Genomic DNA, 21,810 nt, shown 5'->3' on the forward strand with positions numbered 1-21,810 from the left:
AAATATTTATGTAATGAAACAGAGTTCTTTCTTTTGCGCTTTTGACGTTACGTAATATTTCACTGCTTATCCTCATTTAACCCCTAGGTCTCAACATCTGGCTATGTACACCGAACAGTAATTCCAACTGGGTTAAAGCAAAGACGCACTTCGAAAGGCTTTTAAAACCAGCAGAAGATAGAATAGCAACTAAACTTCGACCAAGACTTATCGGCTCTTCCACCAAACAGGTATAAATAAGAAATAATATTATACATACCAATTGGAATGTGTTTTTGGTATGTCCGTGTGTCCCAAGTAAGTCCCATTTTTCTCTACTGCTGCTGGAATTGATTTCACATATCGAAATCTTTCCTAGCAAAAATACGATTGATAACAACAAAGTGCGCTCCATAACTATTTTAAAGAAAATGGATTTCATAATTTCAAAAGACTTTTCAACTTAAAGAATTTCGATATCTGAAAATGTTTCATCAATATCATGATAAGTGAGGTAAAATTGTACTTACAATGGCCCCACACATTCTTACAGCTTATAAAAAAAATACAAGAAAACAAACACAATATTGAATGGCAAGTCAAAAGTGCCTACGCTCGCTCATTGAGAGTTAAATATTTCCTTATTTTTCAGATGCTCCATGAGTTTGGTAGGTATTCCGCCCTTATCGAGCGGCCCACGGTGCACAGTGCCCTGCAAAAGGAGTGCGAAGTGTTTTGCAATGCTCTGGGAGGGATGCTCAAAGGAATTGAAAGTCAAATTTCCGATGAAAAAAACACACCGGAAAATGAATTTACAACACCAGATATATCGCCCCTCGTGCAACACTTGCAATGGACCAAAAAGATGTTAAATAAGGTAAGTACTCACCAACCTTTTTCTTCCCCACTTCCTTCAGCCTCACAATGTACAACATACCCCAGTTGGGGATTGCCATAGGCCCACTGAATCACTTATGATATTCACATAATGTGAAATATTTAAATAATTTTTTTAAAGATTTCTCATTACAAACTTAGGTACACATAGAATTATTTGTATTTTTTTTTCAGGTTTCTGAGATTGATAATGTAATACAACATTTACTAAAGGACTTGGAAGGAAGCTCTGAATTGAAAAGTTTGGTTGTGTCTGTCCAGAAAGATTTGAACAACTCTCAGACTCAGCTGTACGAAGATTGGACAAGAGAATTACAAGTTAGTAAGAACAGTTCAAATGAATAGGCCTTTAAAATAATAAAAAAAAAAAAACTCGAGGGAGATAGTAGGAGACCGACAAAAGTGTAGGAATTTTCTGCAGGCAGCAGGACTCTCCAAGGGTCTTAGCAATTATGATGTATGTTTTGATCATAGATAAAAGAAACAAACGTGTCGACTGTTGCCGAGCTACAACCTTGCTAAGTAGCGTTACTGTCAAAGTAGCGGAGCCAGTTATTCGTTTAGTGTATAGGTAGAAACAAATACGTGGCGCCGCTGTGTAGTATGGGTGAACAATGTTGGCAACACTTTTGTGCCTGCAGTTTTGTACCAATAATGGATCACAGCCTATCTCTTTTGTTTCTTTTATCTATGCTTTTTAAAATATGTACGTGTTTGTTTCCTTTTTTTAGATTGAGCTGAATAACAAGTCTCTCATCCTCTCCCCCGACTCTCCAGTAGTGATGTTCTCTTCGGAAAATAACCTGATGCACGTTACCTTCAACCCTCGCCTCGTGTCCCTGGAGAGGGACATCCGCCACATGTCGTCTCTGGGCTTCTCTATCCCGCTGCAGGTCAAGGACGCCGTGAATCACGCCGCCCAGTTCATGGAGCATGCCAGGGCTTTACAGCAGGTGAAGATTTAAATAATATTACCGCATTGGGGTAGAAATAACCCGGCAGGATATTTCTAGTTGAGATTTTTCGGTTGGCTGATTTCACACGGGGTTGATTTAACCCCTAGGAGCCGAAGGCCTGCATTTGCAGTGTTGAAGATTTGTGGTCACGCACATCACGAAACACTGCAATTGCAGTGTCGACCTTATACATTCATTTTTCCTTTAGATATTACTTCTACTGGGTTTATTAAACACGAAAATCAAATGTCACTTTATCAAGTATGGCATTGTCTACATGTAAGCCTTAAGAAAAATGTTGTGTTTTATTTATTGAATATTCTTGCCAGCTCCTTCGGGTTAAGGACAGCTCTAACCTGCAGTATTTACTTCTAAATTCGATATCTTGGGCAAATACATATTACAGAAACAATGCATGCAACAAAATCCCAACGAGATGGAAAAAATCTCATTCCGAGATGGACGAATTAATGAAAAAGTCAATAAAATGGTAGTATATTTTATAAACGCTTTTACCATCTTTTTACTATGTGAATATTTTATTTATCTATGAAGCTTCCGACTGTAGTGTTAAACCAGCACTTTTTCTTTTATGAACAATATAGGCAGACTTAACCCATTTGCTGCCAGGAGCTTTTGTTACCATTCAAATTACATATGATTGGTCTGTCCATGGGAGTGATTGTCACTTAACCGGTTAATTTTCGCACATAAAAATTACATCCATGTTGTGTATAATGTTTTAGTTCCTTCTTAGACTTATTATTTAAACAATTGCTTTCGACGTATCACTGTCTGAGATGCGAATAAAATAAAATAATATACGAATGTCACTTAAAACGTCTGTTTATAATTTATTTTATATTCGAAATGATTATTGATAATTAATTATGTATTATTAATCAGAGCTTTTTTGTCAGGTGGCTAATTTTCACAACACCCAAGCCGATCGTATGATTCTATCCCAACGCCCAATGATGCTGCAGGGAGCGGTAAAACTGGCTTCACTTGTAAAAGAACAATCCGCCGTTCCTTGGAAAGACATCAAAGCCGTCTCTAGCTATGTTGATAAACTTAAAGAAGCAGTATCTAATCTCGTGTCTCAGGTAATTAAACACTTTAAAACCTTGATCAGACTTGTGGCTTTGTCCAAAAATGGGCATTCTGTTTATTGATTCCCATATCTTAACAGACAGTTCCCAATCATTGGAACGTAAATATCAGGTTGGAACCCTGTGTTTCTGCTACCGTTACTTTGATGGAAGGTGCTCCAAAAAACTAGTATTCCTTTGGCACCGGTGCGAAAATCGAATATTATTTGAAATGCAACTAAATTAACCTTGTTATATATTTATTACGGTCCGCCTATGGGTATTTATCCATATCTGTTTTTTTTAAATACGCCCGACATCTCTCGCTCGCTTGCACATAGAAGTTGAGTGGGTGCAGAACAGAGATAGAGATTCGAATCGAGTTTCACGGTCTCTCTCATAAAAATCGCATTTATTACCATTAAGGTAGAGCTTGTTTTCGCTGCACCACTCAAATAATTTTAACAAGTTCGCCGTGAGAGTATAACAATCGTTCAGTCGTTCGTTGAATTACTTTAAAAAGTTTCAAATCATTTGCACACATAAGTACATTGACGTCTTCAAAAATACTACAAGTGTCGTCCACAAAAAAGATAAATAAAACAGGTCCTATATGGGAACCTTGCGGTACACCACTGGATGCAAAAAAACTCCCATTATAATACCCCATTTAGTTTAATACTAAGTTTTCCATTTAAAAGTTGGCTATTAATCAAAGCAAAATATTTCCACCAACTCCAGCTTTAAATAGTTTTTCTATAAGAATAGCTTGACAAACCTTGTTGAATGCTCTGCTGAAGTCAGTGTAAATCGGGTCGACTTGAAGCTGGTCTGCCATTGCATCGGAAATTAAATTTTGAGGACATGATTGGTAAGTGTTGATTTACCGGTTATAAAGCCATGCTGTTAAGGATATAGCTGTCTTGGATTGTGTCAATTAGTTTATCCAGAATCAGCTTCTCGAAAAGTTTTGGAATTGTTGATATTATGCATATTGGTCTATAATTATTGTTATATCTGCCTTTACTTAAGCAGACTTCGGGTGTTGGGAAATCTTATAATCAGTAAAAGGTTCTTAATATAATACTATTTAATTACATTACAATAATCTGTGTGGCTAGCTGTACAACTGTTCGTTACCCGAGGGTAGGTAAATCTCTGGGCTCGCTCTGCTAATAATATCTATCGCTAGTACCTGCTATACACTAGCGTCATCTGGCGGGCCTTGGCGTAGGCTTTATGTATACTGCCATCTACCGATTAACTACTCAACCTAATTACCATACATGACAATTATTTACTTCATTTTTATCCCCCTTTTTGAAAATAGATGTTGTATAACTATGTTATGGATTGAAGTTTTGTTTTTACCTAGCTTTTATCACTACCATTATTTTTTTGTCCTCTGTAATTAAAAACATGTTTTTAGAATACATATTTAACAAATCAACATCTTGCTATGAGGAATATTGTGATGGGACTGATGGACACCGAATTACTCCAAAAGCAAAATGACTGGAAGAAAGGAGTTCGGCAAATGAGAGATATTGTGGATAAGGTAACATAAATTGCAACATTTAAAAATCATCCATTATTGTGGATTTTTCAAACTTTTAAAAATGAATACTCTTTTAGGTTGAAGCCAAAGCTTACACCAACAATAAAGTATGGAAAACTCACTGGGACATTCAGCTGTACAAATCTTTGGAACATCAATACCGCAGCACGTTGATAAATCCTCTTGCACATTTGACTGTTACGAGAGTTGAACTCATTTTCAGGTATGTTCAATATCCTATATTATGTATGAAAAAAGTATTCTGAATACCTTAATCAATAATGAATTACAAAGCATTATCCGATATGTATTTCAGACAGCAAGAAGTACGTTTGCAACCGCCTCTGGAAGAACTGCGAGCGAGTTGCCACGCGCAACTGCGCAAGCTGATTGCTTTGCCGCATCACTTTGTAGGCCTTGTGACAACTTCCTCGGAAAATGAATCTATCTTTGCGGCTATCGTACCAAGGTAACTTTCCATGTATTCAAAAATTTTAGTTCCATCCAGATTTTTTTTTTTTTTTTTTTTGTATGTGTCTCAGTGATAGAAGAGTTCCCATTATCTGAAGCCAGTGGAAGTGTGGCATTACCATTTAAGGACTATAGTGAGGTGAAATTAATTAGGGGAGGACTAGGAGTATAGAGAGTGGAAGGTTTGGGGAGTATCAGGCTACTCAGATCTGGTTGCTAAGCATATTATCTTGGCCATTTCAAGCAACTTTACTATTATTCTGAATGGTAGTCTCTCACCAAGAAGATACTATGGCAGGCTGCATATGAGAGAATTTAGTTGCGGCAATAGTTGCAGCCATAGTTGCGTTCCAACAATTGCGTGCATCAAAATCCATAGCGTGTCTATGAAGGTGTGCACAAGAGCGAAGCATTACTAGGGAGGCTTTTTGGAATTCATATAGATTTTGGAATAGTTTCCAATTGTCGCAGCAACTAAAGTCTGGAAATATCTTCCACTATGGAATGAGATTGAAATATACTATGTATACATTATTTTGTTCTTATGTCAAAAAACCCAAATAAATAAAGTTTAATTTGAGTGACAAAGTGGGTTTGGAAAAGTGGTTCCCAATAAATTAGTGGTCCGCATACCTTCAGAAGTATGTGAGGTTTGGTACACGCACGCACTGTGTGGTACGGATATTTTGGCTAGAAGGGGTATGCGAGTTTCGACTCTTTCTCAAGAAAAAGAAACTGAGAACCACTGGTCTTGCAAAGAAGCTTACTGCTCTTTTTCGAGGTTATTATTACACCTGAATATATTTTATTATGTTTTCTTTATAGTTCATATTATTCATGTGTGTATTCAGAAATAGTTGGCTGATTGGCGGCGCCCTAAAAGAGGTGGAAAAGACCCTGGAGAAGGTGAAGGAGTCCACTAAGCGGTGGAGCCGCTGGGGGGCCCTGGGGGCCGCAGGGGACCTGGACAGCCTGTGTGAGATGCACCTGCAACACCCCCAGGACTGGGACCGTAATTTCCGCGAGTGCAAGGCCCTGGGGCAGGCCATCGCCAAACTACCCATGTTAGTATACCCAATTTCTTAACATTTCAGGGTGGGCTGATTTTAAAGGAAAAAAATTATGTTTTTACATAAACGAACTGTGCGGGACAAGTTATTTTGCAACATAAGTATCGGATAACTGCGTATCCCTGTGGAGGAAAGGTCTTATGGTCTTATTTCTGCATAGGCCTGCAATTGACAGACCTGGACGGATTGTACTAATAATAATCCTCTCTCTGTCTCTGTTGATTTATAATTATATTTTTATTTGTCTAGGGAAGATGAGCGCATTGATTGGATCTGGATTAGCAGCGCCTCCCTCAGGAGTGAACTAGAAGCACACAACCGCAGATACTGGGTGGCCCTCACCACCTCCCTGCAGGCCAGTCTTCAAAGGGACACCACAGTCTTGGAGGAGTACATTTTCACAGCCCAAAACACCCTAGGAAAAAATGTTCCTAAGAATGCCAAAGAACTGGCGACGGCTAATGAAGAATTTCACACTCTCAAAGAAAAAGAATCTCAGGTAAAGATGATTCACAGTTTTCAAATGGGATATGGATGGGTGAAGTGCGTATATATGTGTGTGTTTATCGATGGCTTACCTTCAGCAATAATATCCATATTTTGTCTGACTCCATAAATTAAAACAATTACTGAAACAATCGAACTTTTATTGTTCATTTAAAGTTACAAGTTTTATCAGTAAATTTATCGGAAATGTAGAGAAAAAGAAATAACTATCAACTGTCAACGAGGCGCACGAGATCTCGAATGAATTCAAAATGGTTTCGTTGAACAGCTGACGGCACGAGGTAGAGTTGCCAACTTTCAAAGGTTGCCAGCGGCCAAAAAGAATATTGAAATAATTTGCCAGTTCTTGTTCTCTACAGGGACTTTAATAAAGCTCTCTTCGGAGAAGATGAAATCAAAAGGATCTTCTTATTCATAGAAGAGTTACTTTTAAATTTGTTTCTGAAACAGCAAACACTTTCAAATCTTGAGAAATCTCAAATCATGAAATTTCGTACAGTTTCCTGTTTTGAATGTCTAAGTTGTTAACTAATATTTTTTTAGCTCGCAACTCATTTCAATCATGAGCTATGGAGCTTTGATATGTTGATTTATCTATAAAAAAGTAAGTACATGTTATTTTAGCTATGTGGTGACTACTTATCTAACTGTACCTACTTTATTGCATGCATCACAGATGGCTTCGCTTCTCGAAGGCCTGCGTAAGAAGCAGAGTATGGTTCGTGCCTGGGGCGGTGAACGGATTCGCTCTCTAGATCACCTAGCCAAGCAATGGGAGAATCTTACTTCACTTATGCAAAATCATGAACAGCTTATCATACATCAGGTAACAATCTTTATTTACTATTCATCTTTGATATTGTGCCATGCGTACATCGGTCGCGTACGTCAAGTCTCTGACTATCAGTCTACGCGATGATGCCATAGTGCCTCGCTGATGTCGCCCGAGCATGATTGTCTTCAATTAATCAAGTTGTTTTTATTAACACATTTTGGCCGGGTATTTTTGCACTGGTGCTACCCTGACTCCGGGCGAAAATAAAGGTCCTTTGAAGGTACACCCACCCTGTCCCACCCCGGTATAGGTGACTTATGGTCACCCCTTCGGAGCTCTCGCATGAAACTAATTTTTTTGAATAAACGGCTCTACAATTTATATAAATGAAGCTAGGCCTTCAATGTCCCCGCATACGGTGTTATGAAGCGGTATGCAAGCGCTTACAAGTACTAAACTAAGGACAACACAGAAAAATAAACAACAAAACAATCAAGTTCAAGTGTCAGGCAGATAGTTAGTGGAGGGGACCCACACTCCAGTACCTGTAAACACATAAAAGTAAAGAAAACAATAGAGTGACGGGGGAGTTTCGCCGAACCACGACTGGCTGTCCTGTTGAGAAATTGGTGGTGGTTGGGGCGACTGGTGCAGGTCAGGACTTCCACACCCCTTAGCCGACCACCCGGTGGTGCCCTGAAGATAAGTATTGGAAAAAGAGGGATAAAACCCTAAAGAACCTAGGGGAAAGAAGCGTCAGGAGGTCGGAGGCAGGGTGGAGGTTACCCCAGCCCGCACAGTCACCCCTCTGACCACCAACGCTCATCAGGGGTGGCGCAGGTGATTGGCGGAGTCCCCAGTAAGAAAGAATAATAAGAAGCTCCAGTCGTGCATGCGGGGACGAGGCCCGTTATCCAACCCCTAATGGGGAAAATAAACAAAACAAAACAGACAACGGAGTTCAGTTCTCGCCTGTAAACTCGTTGCTGTTACTAAAAAAAAAGAAAAGAAAACCGGAAAAAATACATGCAAAAAGAAGAGAAAATAAGAGGAAAAATGAAAAACAATAATCAATCCAAAAAGTGCCACATAAGGGCAACGGTAAATAAGTAAAAACAAAAGTAAAGGTGTAAAAATAAGATCTGCATGGTCTGTAGAGAGGACAGTAAGTATTGAATAAGAATAAGAAGTAAGAGAGATAATTAGTAAACACAAATATATAAGAGTGCTTACAGTGTCTGTAAAAAGAAAAACAGTGTGTTATCCTTAGACAGGGAAAAAGAAACATATGAAAAGAAAACAGAAAATAAGAATTAAAATTAAGTTAGTTAAAAAAAAACAAAAAACAAAATATAAACGAATGGAAATCATCTGCAACAGCTGGTACAGTAAGAAAAAGAAATAAGATAAGAATAGTAAAATAAGAAAAACTGAATAGCATATACAATAATGAAAGAGTTGTAAAAGAATAAGTCATGGAGCAGGAGCAGTACACCGGGGGTTCCCAATTATTACACTAGTCAACGACTCTAAGCACAGGCCATCTCTCAACCCAGATCCTAGTAAACTTCCTCAAACATTCGAAATTCACACTGTTAGAAACAAGATCGGTGTTCCACACCGGTCTAATGGGGACATTCAGACCTTCTATCATTTCGTCTCTGGCATCCTTCAAAATCTCACAGTGCCACAGAATGTGCTCGGCCGACTGGTAATTATTGCCACAAGCGCAATTGGGGTGGGTGGACAGGGCAAGGCTGTGAAGCCTTCCCCTGAATTCCCCATGTCCTGAAAGGAGCTGCGTAACGTGATGGTCCAGTTTGAGGAAGGCCCCTTCCATTCTGAGTTTAACTGAAGGGAAGAAGGAGAAGGTCCATCTTCCCTTGTTCGACCTATCCCAACGGACCTGCCACTCTTTGAGCGACAGGTCTCTCATCGTTCGGAGCAGTCCTGGGAGAGTTCCTGGTCCACCCGGTGTCAGAACGACACCAAGGTGGTTTGCCGGGGATCGAGTGCGTTGACCCCTATTGAGAGCTAGAAGTATTAAGCAGTTATCCAGGCGGTGCTCCCAAACAGAGGCAGCATATGAGACTTGCGCAACATATACCCCCCTGTAGAGAGCGTGCAGAGCCGGTCTGCGAAGTCCCCACTCAGCCGTGGAGATTCTTCTTAGCTTCAGGAAAAGCGCCTGAGCCCTGCTGGATACATCTTTGACATGAGCCAGAAAGGAGGACGATCGATCTAGAGTGACACCTAAGTATTTGACGTTATCCACAAATTTGATATTAGTGTCTCCCATACGGATGGTAGGGTTTCTTTCCTTACTGAAAGAACCCTTCATCAGGAGACCCATTGTCTTCTGGGGAGCGAAGGTCATTTTATTCCTCTCCCCCCATTTAAGGAGGGTGTTTAAAATAAAGGTCCTGCGCAAATTTCTTTAATTTGTTTTAAATCGCTGTATCTTCGAAAATAATTAAAAAATTTCTACGTAGTAACTCAGCATACCCAAGCCATAAAAGTACTAAACGAAAATCGAATATTATTTGAAATGTAACTCAATTAACCTTGTAATATGTTTATTACTCTCCGCCTATCGGTATTTTGCCATACCTACTTTATTTAAATACGCCCGACATCTCTCGCTCGCTTGCACATAGGAGTTGAGTAGGTGCGGAACAGAGAAAGAGATTCGAATCGGGTTTCACAGTCATAAAAACCCTAATTCCAGGAATTGAATTATTACAATAACAAAAAATTTACTATCCTTTTGTTGAAATACAGATGTAAATGAAAGGCACGAAAATAAATATAAAAAACAGACTTGCATTACGATTCGATAATTATTTACATATAGTTGGGACCTTTATAAAGAGATTGGTATGTAATGTTAATATAAAAACATTGAATAATTTCCGTATTTTTTGCCATTGAAATGAGGCCGGCGCAAAAGGTAGAACTACCCTTCCCAGCCTTAACCCATTGGCATCCGAATTGTTTGGCTAAAAAATTAGCCTTCACATCCGAATTAATTTTGTGCAGTGCAGTGCAATTCAATTGCAATGCAATTAAAGTGCAGTGGTGTACTAAATCTTACATAACTTAAACTAAACATGCAAACGAAACAATCTTTTTTAATTTACTTGTGCAATGAATCAAGGTATGTAAAAAATGTATGCATTGTTTAGAAAAAAATAATAATATGATTAAAAGAGGATATGAAAAATTTTTTTTTTCAAAAACCAATTTTTTTTCTTCATTTTTTATAATTGGATTAAGAAAAGTTGTACATTAATCATACTTATTACCATAATATATATTTTTTGCCATTTGGGCTCTTGTTAGCCGCCCACCATGCGTTTTACGAACAAGCTTGTCAATTCCCGAACCACACGCCATTTTGAAAAAAATCAATGAAGCTGAAATATAACAAAATTTCAATCGTAAATACCAGGAAAAAATTGTATAAACGGAGTCCTGCCAATTACTACGAAATAAATGCTTAATTATCTACAGAGCGATTGGCATTTAAAATTTTAAACACAGATGTCAATATGTATCCCTTTTTCGTTTTTAAGCCGACAGACATCAGACCCGCCGGGACGGCGTCGTTTGATTTTAAGACACATCGCCGTACACACGCCGGGACGGCGTCGTTTGAGGCCAATGGGTTAAGCATCAATCGACCGAATGGGTAGACCTTTAGTACCTTCCCGGCAGAAGTGTGTTAATATTGTATTCATAAAAATCTGGAAACAATGCCTCACACACTTCATGCTTGAGGCATTGATTCATTTTAGCTTAGCATCCCGATATTTGTATAAATTACTAAGATAAGTCCCAAAGAGGAGGGCAAAGATGTAACTCAGTAATAACCTGTTTTGTTTAATATTCATTTTATAAGACTGTGCACATGCACTCCCATCAGCTCCGCACTGAACTCTCTTATTTTATTTTTATTTATTTAACGCCCAGAGGGCTTTTACATGGTTGGTAGTATAATTTTAATTTGACAAATACTTTCAAACATAAAAAATAAGAATAAAATTACATTTGATAAAAGCTATGTAACAAGTCATACAAACACAAGAAACAAAAACAGAAAATTACAGCTATTTGTTGGTTTACATGATGTGTTTAGGAGTATTGTTGAAATAAATGTTTTAAATGATCCACAAAACTTGCCAAGTTGGTATTGAATATGTCAACATCACCCAAGTAATGATTTCCCATGGTGTGAAGTCGTTGTATCGGAGAGTGGGCAATGTAGTTACGCTTATGTGTGCTGCTGTAGAATATTGTATTTTGTCGTGTTGTTACTGTGGGTGTATGTATGTTTATAAGTTGCAGGAGTTCACAACAGTCGAATTTAGAGTTAAGTATTTTGAATTAAGTATTTTATGCAGACAGTAAGCGCGTCGGTCGACCGACGACGTAGCGCTGACGAGCTAGACGGATGGTCCTCGTACATGGTGCGAAGTGACTCGCGCGCGGCTGATCGTCAGAGTTCCACTACAGTTCCTTCATTCATTCACCTACGTATTGCCCTATGCGACTAACATATGCATCGCATTATTTCCAGTCTTAGAGTCTTCATTCAACATCTTTAGCCGTATCTGGTGACCAAATCTGGAGAGTAAGATACTTCTCCACCTTCCCATTCCACAACTCCTTCCCCTCTCCATTACCTTCATACTCATACCATCACATAAAAAAATGCAATTGAAATTAAATAAACCTGCAGAGCAGAGCTATCATTGCTATTATTTATAAAATCTTAACTTATTTTCATGGGATGCAATTAACAGTACTCTCAGTTATCCAACAACTACTATAATTATTCGTTAATTTTACCATTTGAAAGAACAAAATCGAGCTCTATAATTGGCCAGTATTATGTCAAATTCATTATTCTTACCACATGCCTAGTTTTAAGTTTTACACCTTAACTTTAAACCAAAAAATAGAAATTTTACGAAAGATTGATGGCGGTGATTTTTTTGTTTGTTTTTAACTTTTAGAATATTTTGTATGTGTGCACAAAAAACTTGCCCTGTTTTAGGAGTTGCGGATTAGTGAGAGAGTGCTGTGCTTACATAAATATATTAATTTTTAATTTCCAGGCCGAGTCGGTAAAGTCCAGCCTCTTAGGCGAATGGTCCAACTTGTATTCATCACTGGAGGTCTGGTACTCAAGATGGTTGCAGTCAAAACCAAAAGCAGACCAGCTAAACAATGTTACCCTTGTGGAGCTGCAAGGGAAACACCAGTCTGTCACAGAGGCTCTTCAGAACTGGAATAACTTCAAGGAAAACAAAGAAAATATGATGTAAAACTTTTACCAACTGATAGAGTGTGTCCATTAAAAAATTTGCATTATGTTCTTTTTTATACACGGTTATATATTACATAATATTATCTTTTTTCAGAATTGAATGCAAGAAATTTAACTTTGACTTAGATGAAAAACCTCTGTGGAAAGAAGTTGAGAAAAAAATGCTTGAAGAATCTTCTTTCTGGGAACCATTCAATCTGTTCAATGAAGGTAATTTTCAATTAAAAATACCTAGTTATTTGACGACTGATCAACCATCCCATCTTAAAATTGATTGAATGCTGAAGAGCCGAGGATCAGTGGTTAAATGTCATAAATGATGCTGATCGCCGATTTTACTATATATTGAAGACAATGTTTGCGATTTTTAAACAAAAATTTAAAACAGAAAATCAGATACAGTCTCATCTAGAACTTGAACCCAGGACCTTCGCCTTGCCGGGGCGCTGCTCTACCAACTGAGCTAATGGGATCCTATTTCCTTCGGTCATATTTAACTGTATCATATTTAAAATAATAACTACCAACATTATCTTCATTTTCTCACCACACATTTTTTTGTTACAATCACATTTTTATGTATGATCACAAGATTCAACTCAAACTAAATGCAACATAGATAGTGACTTGGATAAATATATCCTGTTTTTATTAGTGACATCTATTGACTTTTCTGCAAGGCATAAAAGGCAGGTATAAATATTTATTTATGGAATAACTTAATGAGTAAAACCTCACATTGTAATATTTAATTATTGAAGACAATATTAGCGATTTTTAATTTGAGATTTTTAAACGAAAATTTAATTAAAAAAAATTTACATCTAACGTAATTATTTTGTTGTAGCTTACAAATCGATGAGTGCTCAAGAATGGATTGTATTCCAAAAGAAACTCCACAGCTTAGATGAATTTGTAGGTGAATGGAGTCAAAAATTGGAGCCTTTGACTGCCGTAACATTGTTTATCAAGAAAGAAATAAATCAATTCAAGGTATGAAAACATGTTTCATCCAAATCCTTACCGGATAATATTTGTGCTGTTTCATCACTGATCTTCAATTAATTATTTCAATCTTATAGGACATAATTCCTTCGCTGAAGCATCTGAGAGGAACGGAATTCACGGACAGGCATTGGAGAGAAATTTACTCTTTGCTGGGGATTACTAATAAACCGGCAGATGAGTTAATGCTCGGTGACCTCCTAAACGTGGCTGGCACTATCAAAATTAATTCCAAATCACTTCAGGTAGATACTAACACTATTTAAAAGGCTGATAGGGATAATGATACAAGATTAAATGCAGAATACTCCAGTAATGAATGACTGAACACGGTTGGCGCTAACAAAAACCTTGACGTATGGCAGTGAGGCACAGAACTGGCAGAGGAAGGACAGAGTAGACTAAATGCTGTGAAAATGAAATCCCTGAGGCATGTGTGTGGTAAAACCACATATGATTGTGTGAGAAATGTAGAGATTCGCAAAGAATGTAAGACTGATGATGTCAACATAATGAGTAAAATTAAGAAATGAAGGACGAAAGGAGTGTAAGGAGAATATATGTTGCGAATGTGACAGGTAGAAGAAGTCAGTGATGCTCGAACAAGACATGTCACGATCAAGTGAACCAAATGTCAGGTCATGTCAAGAGCAGTGGCGGCCAGCTAATATGTGCTCCCGAGCGCCGAACAACCAACAAGATTTCCGACATGGCTAATCACAATACGAAACTCGGTTCGGTTATAATATCTCATTCAAAAGGTACCTACTTATTAAGCGCGCTTAACTTGCAGACCGACTTTGACTTGTGCCTATGTTCGTAGCAGTTCGTTTTCGATTGCGATCCAAAATTTAACTGCTTTGTCGCATATTCTGTGGAACACTCGAAAGCGTGGGTACATACCAGTGCATACTATTCTTTGCAAATAATACCATATCAAGGACGGCGTTCGGGGTTTTACCACCACATCAGAAGGAACGGTTTATTCAGAAGAAAGTTAAACTAAAATGCGTATGTTTGATATTATTGTCGAAATCGTTGTTTCAATTTACCATCTGCTATTTTTCAGCGAATGTTCCGCTTCTTCGATACAAGCATACAAGATAAAACTTGTCATTATGAGATGAGTGATGGTCAGATTACTTATTATCAGTTCGTCAGTACTCGCGCTTGCCGGGCATTGTCTGTTGCATTTAAAACTTTTCTTACTCTGCGAAAGTTTTGAAGTTTAATTGCAGGTTATATCGATCTTGTTTATCAATTATTAATAAGGCATATCAATTGCAGGTTATACTAATTTATGATTACTTTGTGTTTGTTCAACGTATAAATTAGGAATGAGTTTGAATGTGGAATACATTAAGAACAATAGGTCAAGATTTGAAAACGAAGTGATAATAAAAAATGCCGGTTCACCTAAACCTGAACTGATAATAAAACAAGAGTGCAAATCTGGATCGAAGAAGTTTACTCGATCATTTAACAAAAAAATGTATAACAAAGCTTCATGGCTCTGTGGATGTGATCAATTGAATAGTTTATTTTGTTTTCCGTATTTAATTTAAGATGTTGATTCAGTTTGGACAATCAGCGGTGTTACTGATGTAACTCACCTTTCTGAAAAAATAAAAAAAACATAATTCTTGTCATTTATATTTACAAAAAATTTTGGGCTTAAAGGTTTTAGGAAAAGTTGACATAAGAATGCGATTGGATTCAGTCTACCGTGCCTAAGTTAAACACCATAATGAGCTAGTTAATAAAAATCGATACAGGTCAAATTTCCCAGAACATGATTTCAATGTGAAGCTTAAAACATATGACTTCCTAAATAAAGTTCAGTTAGAAGGTGAACTCTGTGCAATTTACGCCCGCGACGATTTTTCAAAAGCTAACGGCGCTTTATCAATTTTACAACTTTTTTATAGTACTTGTTTATTAGAAGACTTTTCCGAGACTGTGAAATTACTAAAACGTGTGTTCACCATTCATGACCTTTGGGATGACCTCAGTTGAAAGCTAAAGATGTTTCTCAACGTTAAAAAGAATAAAATCATTTTTAAAAACGTTGAGCCAGGACAGACTGAACGCAATATCAGTGTTAAGCATTGAAAAAATGTTTATTCAGTCTATGCCTGATTTCAACACGAGAATCATAGAGGTCTTCGCTAAACAAAATGAGCGGAGAATAGAACTTCTTTATAAATACGTATGTACCTTTATTTAATTTATTTTATGACTTAATGTTGTAATCCGGTGAACCCCCACATATTTTGACCACCGGCCGCCACTGGTCAAGAGTCAGAATAACAGAAGGGTATGTACGAGTATGAGACAATGTATGAGTGAGAGTGAATGTGAATCAAGATCCAGTTCTTTGGCCGTGCTTCTTTTCTTTCTACCCCTGTGGAGAATCGGCGGGATGATTAGTTGTTAGTTACTTAAATTATTTAAAATGCTTGTTGCTTATAAATGTGTTGGTTTATTATTTTAATTCCTTGTTTCTATAGAAAATTTGGTCATCTGCGTCCCAAGAAGCTGTTGTTAGAGGAGCCGTTGCTGAACTGGAGCTTTGGCTGGCAGGAGCTAGATTTGTGATAGTGAAACATATCGACAGCAAAGGGCAAGAGGTTCCAATCATCAAAGATTACAAGGATATCTTAAATAAGGTAGATATTCCAATTAAATTTATTACATGTTATGTACAACTATTATAGTTACCTAAGTACTTTATTTCAACCATCATCATTTGGGATTTATCTCTTCCACAAGACGCCTCCAGTGCTCCTTCAGAGGCCTCCGTCCATTGCAGGCCCGACCTCCCCTTGCCCAGGAATTATTATTATTATTATTATTATTATGAAATTACCGCCAGTATTGTTTACGGAAATCCGTCATCTGGCATTTGTTTGTCACATTTGTCACCCACTTTATTGATTTAATTGTCTACTGGTTTCGAAAAACCCTTCTTTCGTAAGCACACAAGTTAGCCTTCCTTTAACCTCTCTCATTTGGTGGGTTAAGAAAAATGATGTGTCTACAAAAAAATTCCCCAAGACCTATGAGCTTTCAAAAACTTCCGTACATTTTTATCAATATCGGTAGATTTTATCTGAATTCAGTAGGTTTTCAAAAAATTTCTGTTGATTTTCACAAATTTCAGTATGGCGATGCTTCTTCATATTTTCACAGAAATATTATTCTTGTGAAAATACTGCATCTTCCATTTGTTTGCTCTTGACACATTATAATTTTTTTAAATGGCATATGTTTAACGGCGTGCTAGCTCTCGCTCTCCACTATACACGCGCACTATTGCCCTCACCCTCCACTTATTAAAACAGGTCGGTTGCATTCGATCATCGACAGTCAACCCCCATCTACAGTCCGAGGTCTAATAACAAGAAACTTCTAATTTCATAAAATTGTATGAATACCAAAATCCAAATCCCCTTCAGGAAAAAAACACAGAGTCAAAAGTCATTGATGTACGGAGCGTTGAAGATATTTGGAGAGCTACCAGAAGAAATAAAATCAGAAGAAAACATAAAAACATTTAAAATTAAATTAAGAAAATATGTGATTGATTCATTTTAAATGTGTTACCATAATTATATGTATATAAGGATTGTATTAGGACATAGATAACTATGTACCTACTTAAAATACCACAATAAACAATAAAATAAACAATAAAACATAGAAAGCTGAAAACATCATTTTGGGCTGCAAAATATCGTCAATAAAGCTGCAGGTTCGGCATACCTGCTCTAAGGGCTGGACCATTCCATTAACAGTGTTAAGGAATATGTAGTACCCACGCCAGGTTCTTAGCGGTGCGATTGTAGTGTGGACCATGGATGTTCATTTTGCCTACGGATTTTACCTCTAGTAATTAGTTATAAAAATAAAAATCTATTTATTTATTGACGCCCTATTGGGCTTTTAAGTAAATAACAATTATAAATTTCATTTTTAACAACAGTATAAAACAAACAATAGAAAATCTAAATAAAACATAATGATTTTTCATACATTATTTACATTTAAAAAGTGGTGGACTAATTTGGCTTTAAATGTATTGAAGTTTAAATTAAATATGTCAGCGACATCACTTAGTTCATTGCCCAACCTATGTATTCTTTCTAACACAGAATTCGTAGCGAAGTTATTGTTGTAGAATAAAATATTCCGTCTAGTATATTTTGGAGGTATATGTAAAGATAGCAAGTTTATAGCGTCAGGGCAGTCTAACCTTTAATGAACAATTTTATATAATAAAAGAAGATCAAATATTTTTCGCCTTTCAGATAATTTCGATAAGTTAAGTTTACTGCGTAAATTGACATAATTGAGTTCAATAATAGGAATACCAATTTTGAAATTAATAAAACGTAAAAATTTATTTTGAACTTTTTCAATTTGTAAACAATGAGAGTTGAAATGAGGACACCTAATGGTTGCATTGTATTCAACCTGACTTCTAACCAGAGACGTGTTTAGTAATTTTATAGTTTTTATGTTATTAAAGTCTTTAGCGATTCTGAGAATAAATCCAACCATTTGTAATCCCTTACTGGTAATGCTATTAATGTGATTCAAGAAGCGTAATTTGGAGTCAAAGATAACTCCAAGGTCATTGAATTCAAAGACTCTTTTTAGATTGGCATTGTTAATTGAGTAGTCGAATAATAAAAGAGTTTTAGATCTATGGAAACTGATCGTTTGGCATTTGTTGATATTAAGATGTAATTTGTTTACGATGCACCATTCAAAAAATTTATTTAAGTTCATTTGTAGAGTTAAACAATCAGAAGAATTACCGATCGATTTAAACATCTTTAGATCTTCGGCGAATAGAAGAAAGTGAATATTATCGAAAATTAGTGAAATGTCATTAATAAATAGTAGGAAAAGAATTGGTCCTAGGTGGGAACCTTGAGGGACCCCACTTAAGGCAAAAAAAGTGTAAGAAGTTGTGGAGGTAATTTTTACAGATAATTTTCGTATGATAAGTAACTTCTAAGCCATTCGAGAAAGTTGCCGCTTATTCCCAAGTGTTCTAATTTTTCCATTAGAATGCGATTAGAAACAGTATCAAAGGCTTTGCTAGTCAGTATAAATTGTATCAACTTGAAGACCCTTGGACAGTGCATTTGAAATAAAATTTTCGTAAAGCAATAAGTTAAATGACGTAGATCTGTCTGGCATAAAACCATGTTGAAATGTTGATATAATTGGTTTAATTTGATACATGATTTTACTTAATATAATCTTTCTAAAAGTTTAGGTAGTGATGACATAATACATATCGTCCCATAGCTTACAACACCGCTCAAGTCGAAAATTGGCGGTTTTTACATTTTAATGCCGATAGATAGAGCTGCTCATTGCGCGTCTAACCATTGGTCACATGATATAGATTTCAGTCAATTAGAAGCCTTAATTAAAAAAGTAGTAACAGCGCGCAAGTCGGTTAGCCTCTCAACACCGCACAAGTCGTTAGTCTGTCATACATTTCTCGTAAGAGTACTTCGCGCTCCGTGATTATTATATTTTTATGTGAGTTTTATCGCTGAAAGGTCTTTGCAAGATGTTTTAATAGAAGATTAAGAGGTAAGCTATATAATACAGTAATGTTTATTGATTATCACATAATATTCATATAGAAAGAAATCATTATTGAATATCTTCGTTTACTTAAGCGGTGTTTACTAACCAGCTTTTTTAACTTGGGCGGTGTTTCAAAATGTATTTTATTTCTTTGAGGAAGCTCAATAATTGAAATACACTATGGATGGAGAAGAAATTGATTCATGGAGTTCAGGTGATGATGGTGTTTTGCAAGAAATCTAAACTCAGATCATGTGACAACATAACGAACAAAAGCGGCAATATTTATTTGAAAATTTCTGGAAGAACATGAACTGGGAGCAGCAAAGATCATTTATAACTTCTCATGTTAATAAAGTACCAAAGAAAATTACAAAAAATCCAGAAATCATCCAAAAGAACTGATAGTCGAACTTACGTTTTCAAGATTGATAATGTACGTCACCAAGTCTGTAAAAAAATGTTCTTGGCCACTCTTGGCATTAAAGATTCGTTTATAAGATATTGGCTGACAAAAACAGACTGTGCCATGCCTCCAGATTTGTCTACTTCAACCAGTAACCGCAGAAATCCAGAGAAAATTGAAGACCACAAATATGTTGAAAAGTTTTTAGCAGGTCTTCCAAATATGCCGTCGCATTACTGTCGTGCTAAAACATCACAAGAATACTTAGAACCAATTTTCTCGAACATGACATAGCTCTACCACACATATCAAGAGAATTGTGAGTTAGAGGGTAGAGAATGCCTTGGTCGTAAATTATTCGACAAATTATTTTTGAATCTCAATCTGAGCCTATTCTACCCGAAGAAAGATCAATGTAACGATTGTTGCAGTCATAAAACTGGAAACATTACGGATGAAGAATACGCACAACATGTTTTGAAGAAAGATACTGACAAAGATATTGCACAGTCCGGAGCTTGTCATGTATTCACACAGGATGTTGAATCGGTAAAATTGGCTCCGTATCTTCAAGCTAATGCAATTTATTATAAAACTAAATTATGCATCCATAATTTTACATTATACAATTTAGCAACTAAAGAAGTAATGTGTTATTGGTTCGATGAGTCAAATAGCACACTTGAAGACTTTGTTTTTGCTTCATGCTTAGTAGACTATCTAGAGAAAGTTTTGAGCCAGAAATTATTGCCTGTGATTTTATATTCCGATGGCTGTTGTGCTCAAAATCGCTATGTTACCTTAAGCAATGCTTTATTACGTTTAGCGATTGAAAAAAAAATATTGTAATTACTCAAAAGTACCTGGTAAAAGGCCATACCAACATGGAATGTGATTCCGTACACAGTGCAATAGAGTGTAAATTAAAAGGTAAAGAAATTTACCTTCCACAACAATACATGGCTATTACTAAAACCGCTAGGAGTGATCCTATGACTTACGAAGCTCGTTATTTGGACTATACCTTTTTTACCGACTTTTCGAAAGAATTAATTTATAAATATATACGGCCTTGTAAAAAAGCAGGTGACCCAGTCGTCACAGATGTACGTATGCTAGAATACAGACCAAATAGCACAATTTGGTAAAAAATTGGTTTTGATGACGAGCTTCAGCCGTTACCACATCGTCCCACGCCAATTAACAGCATTAAACAAATAAATCACCTGCAGAAATTGTATGCAGCTAGAATACCAATTACAAATCGGAAGTATAAAGATTTGTAAGAGCTAAAAAGTGTATTAACATCTAGTTGCCACTCTTTTTATGATGACCTTCCGCACAGCAATCGCTAAAGACTGCAACTAACTATTAGACTAGAGATTTCGAGTATATTTTTTTATTTTTATAATTTTATTACTATTATATCTTGTTTAGTTGGAGTTTATTAAAGACTATGTTTTAAATATTTTCATGGTAAAATAAAAAAAATAATAATAATAATTCCACTTAGGTACGCTCTAAAGGTTCGTGTGTCACCAAATAACTTTAAGCAATTGATCTCAACAATGTTATTCTTAAGATTTAGGTTATAAATACCTATTTATAACGATTGTTAATTATTTTTGAAATATTTCTTGATAAAAACTTTTCTTTGTAAATCATCTTTAATACCTTATTCCCTAACATTTCCGCAAGCAACACCGCCTAAATCTAATAAAATATCAGTCAACACAGCTCAAGTCATAAAATAAAAGTTAAAATAAAGTAAATTGTTAAAGTAAGTATAAATAATTATTTCTTAACCTCTAACTAGGGTATTTATTAAGTAATAACAGAAAAAATCCACCGAGTTTTTAAAATAAACAGTTTTTTTCGTCTCCTGTAAAGTTGGTAAAAATGACTTATGCAGTGTTGTTAGCTAAGGGACGATATGGGTCTACAATTTTCAATTTGACATTTATCTCCTTTTTTAAAAATAGGTGTTATAAAGCTACTTTTCCAAATTTCAGGAAAACAACCTGTAGATAAGGATAAATTGAAAATTATAGTAATAGGAAGAGCTAGAACATGAATACAGTTTTTAAGTAATATTGAGGGAATCATATCTGGCCCCGAATTCGACCTGGAATCCAGCTGATTGATAAAAG

General features: G+C 36.3%; 1 protein-coding gene across 1 annotated transcript in view; it reads left to right on the top strand.

Moving 5' to 3' along the window:
- Positions 1-4,786: 4,786 nt before the first annotated feature.
- Positions 4,787-21,810, top strand: part of LOC149423782 (cytoplasmic dynein 2 heavy chain 1-like) — a 96,168-nt gene continuing 79,144 nt past the window's right edge. Inside the window, exons 1-9 of the mRNA XM_089631896.1 lie at positions 4,787-4,950; positions 5,804-6,016; positions 6,272-6,521; positions 7,206-7,355; positions 12,425-12,630; positions 12,731-12,846; positions 13,484-13,629; positions 13,719-13,886; positions 16,152-16,310. Of these exons, the coding sequence (XP_089488022.1) occupies positions 4,787-4,950; positions 5,804-6,016; positions 6,272-6,521; positions 7,206-7,355; positions 12,425-12,630; positions 12,731-12,846; positions 13,484-13,629; positions 13,719-13,886; positions 16,152-16,310 (1,572 nt within the window). The remainder of the gene's footprint in view (positions 4,951-5,803; positions 6,017-6,271; positions 6,522-7,205; positions 7,356-12,424; positions 12,631-12,730; positions 12,847-13,483; positions 13,630-13,718; positions 13,887-16,151; positions 16,311-21,810) is intronic.

Source organism: Hesperophylax consimilis, chromosome 5, assembly GCF_061612785.1.
Source record: "Hesperophylax consimilis isolate HC1 chromosome 5, BYU_Hcon_1.0, whole genome shotgun sequence".
NCBI lineage: Eukaryota > Metazoa > Arthropoda > Insecta > Trichoptera > Limnephilidae > Hesperophylax > Hesperophylax consimilis.